Source organism: Sinocyclocheilus grahami, unplaced genomic scaffold (assembly GCF_001515645.1).
Source record: "Sinocyclocheilus grahami isolate Dianchi unplaced genomic scaffold, SAMN03320097.WGS_v1.1 scaffold281.1, whole genome shotgun sequence".
Taxonomy (NCBI): Eukaryota; Metazoa; Chordata; class Actinopteri; order Cypriniformes; family Cyprinidae; genus Sinocyclocheilus; species Sinocyclocheilus grahami.
This window is the reverse complement of record NW_015505460.1, coordinates 218809-220794: the sequence shown is the minus strand read 5'-3', so window position 1 is coordinate 220794 and position 1986 is coordinate 218809. Positions and strand designations below refer to the sequence as shown.

Sequence of the window (1986 nt, the reverse complement as noted above, 5' to 3'; positions counted from 1 at the left end):
GGGGACATCCCATAGGCGTAATGTTTTTATACTGTGCAGACCATATATTCTATTGCCCTACACCAACCCTACCCCATACAGGAAACTTTGTGCTGTTTCAGATTTTCAATACACTCCATTCTGTGTGATTTATAAGTGTTTTGAAAAGTGGGGACATGGGGTAATGTCCTGAAAAGTCACCTTCTCCTTGTAATACCTTTTGTCATTATACAAATTTATGTCCTCATTTGTCACACACACACACAAATATACTGTAAACACTCATATACTTCTATATGAGTGTCCTGACTGGAGATTCTGGGTCTTTAACTGCACCACTAAATAGCAAGAAATGAATAAGAGACATCTCCTCATGGTATCTTTACAAGCTAGTGCTCGTATGGGAAATTGTTCAGCATCTGAAACGTATGCTGTGCATTAGACTTTTATGTGTCTGCCTCTTGAAAACATTTTCCCCATCTGTGGACAGGGGTGCAGAAAATGGCTGTTCATTGTTAACATCTTCTGCACTTACAGTGCATTTAATGAAGGATTGGATTACTGATGTGGGTAAATTTGCATGAGTATGTTAACACACCTCTGTTTTAGGGAACTCTGAGTATGTGAACTCCACTGTGGGGACAGCAAGTTGACTGGAGAAAAAGCTCAAATCTCCAGGTGTCTGCAGCGAGCTGACATTCGGACCAGGACAACCACCTCCTCTGCTGCAGCTCATCGAATGTCTCTGAAAGAAAAACACATGTGCATCATGACAAGAATATACACCAATCTACAATGCAATCGTATAACACTATAGTTATTCTGGTCAAGGCTATGCAGGGCTGGGCCATTTGGCAAACAGCAGCAGTTTTTTCAGAACGTTTGACCGATTCTAATTTTTTTTTTACGATTTTTAACTAGCCAAATTAAAAATTTAACTACAACATGATTCAAGATTACTTTTTCTTTATTAACCTATTTAAAGAAAATTAGATTCCAAGAGCACCACACATGAAGTTGTCAACATGACGTAAATGTTAAACAAATCACTTAAGTATCTATGTAGAAAATTTATTAAAATGTTCTCACTGTGAGAGATATGTTGACAGACGAATATGAAAAGTTAATAATGAAAAGTGTTTTTCATGTGGCATGTGAGTTGAGTGTTTAAGCATGTGATGTACATGAAATGTGTGTATTAATGCATTCTAAATATGGTATTCACTGAATAGAAATTCTAATTTGTAGTTGCACATAATGCGCATCACTAAAGCCCTGCCTAAACCCTAAGCTGCTATTGATTTCTCATTGAGTGATGGTTTAGGATTAATCTGTTTTGGTTGAAACTGTCCCTCGGCTATTTAATAACTTAAAGGTTTAATTGTATTGATCACAAAACTGTTGCTAAATGAACAGATTCTGTTCTGCTGTACAGCAACTGACATGAGCCATAATATATATTACTGTTTGTCAACATACAGAAATACATGCGCAGCTATGAAAACCTCAAACAAGTGCAAATGATGACTGGCGGGGCCAAAATCAATGTAAATCTATACTAATATTGTTTGAAAGCATAACGCAGAAACAAATACAGATTGCAGTTACAATCAACTGTAACCAACAACAGTCATCAGAATAATTCATATCAGACAGGCCCTGGAAAACAAACATAACAGCTGCAGCTGGACTCAAGGCCTGGTCTAATTCTTTTTCTGTTCCGCACTGTAGACTAAAATAAAACTAAACTAAACTAATGTGTGTGTGTGTGTGTGTGTTTTCCTCTCCTGTAACTTTTTTCTGAAAGAAAGAGGCCAGACTTCTTGGGTTCTGGGTGTAGAAATGAGAAGAGATTTTTCAAAGACTTAGGGAATATTTCTGATTAATCTTTGAATACAAAAATGGAAGATGTCTAAAATATTAATACATATTTTAAATATTTCAAATAAAAATGAATAAAATTTTTATTAATAAATGTATGCATGTACTTTAATTTCTAAAAAAAAA

At 35.5% G+C, this 1986-nt stretch overlaps 1 protein-coding gene across 1 annotated transcript in view; it reads right to left on the bottom strand.

Annotated features, from left to right (window-relative positions):
* Positions 1 to 568: 568 nt before the first annotated feature.
* Positions 569 to 1986, bottom strand: part of LOC107600312 (inactive N-acetylated-alpha-linked acidic dipeptidase-like protein 2) — a 98150-nt gene continuing 96732 nt past the window's right edge. The window contains exon 10 of the mRNA XM_016292181.1: positions 569 to 724. Within this exon, the coding sequence (XP_016147667.1) occupies positions 569 to 724 (156 nt within the window). The remainder of the gene's footprint in view (positions 725 to 1986) is intronic.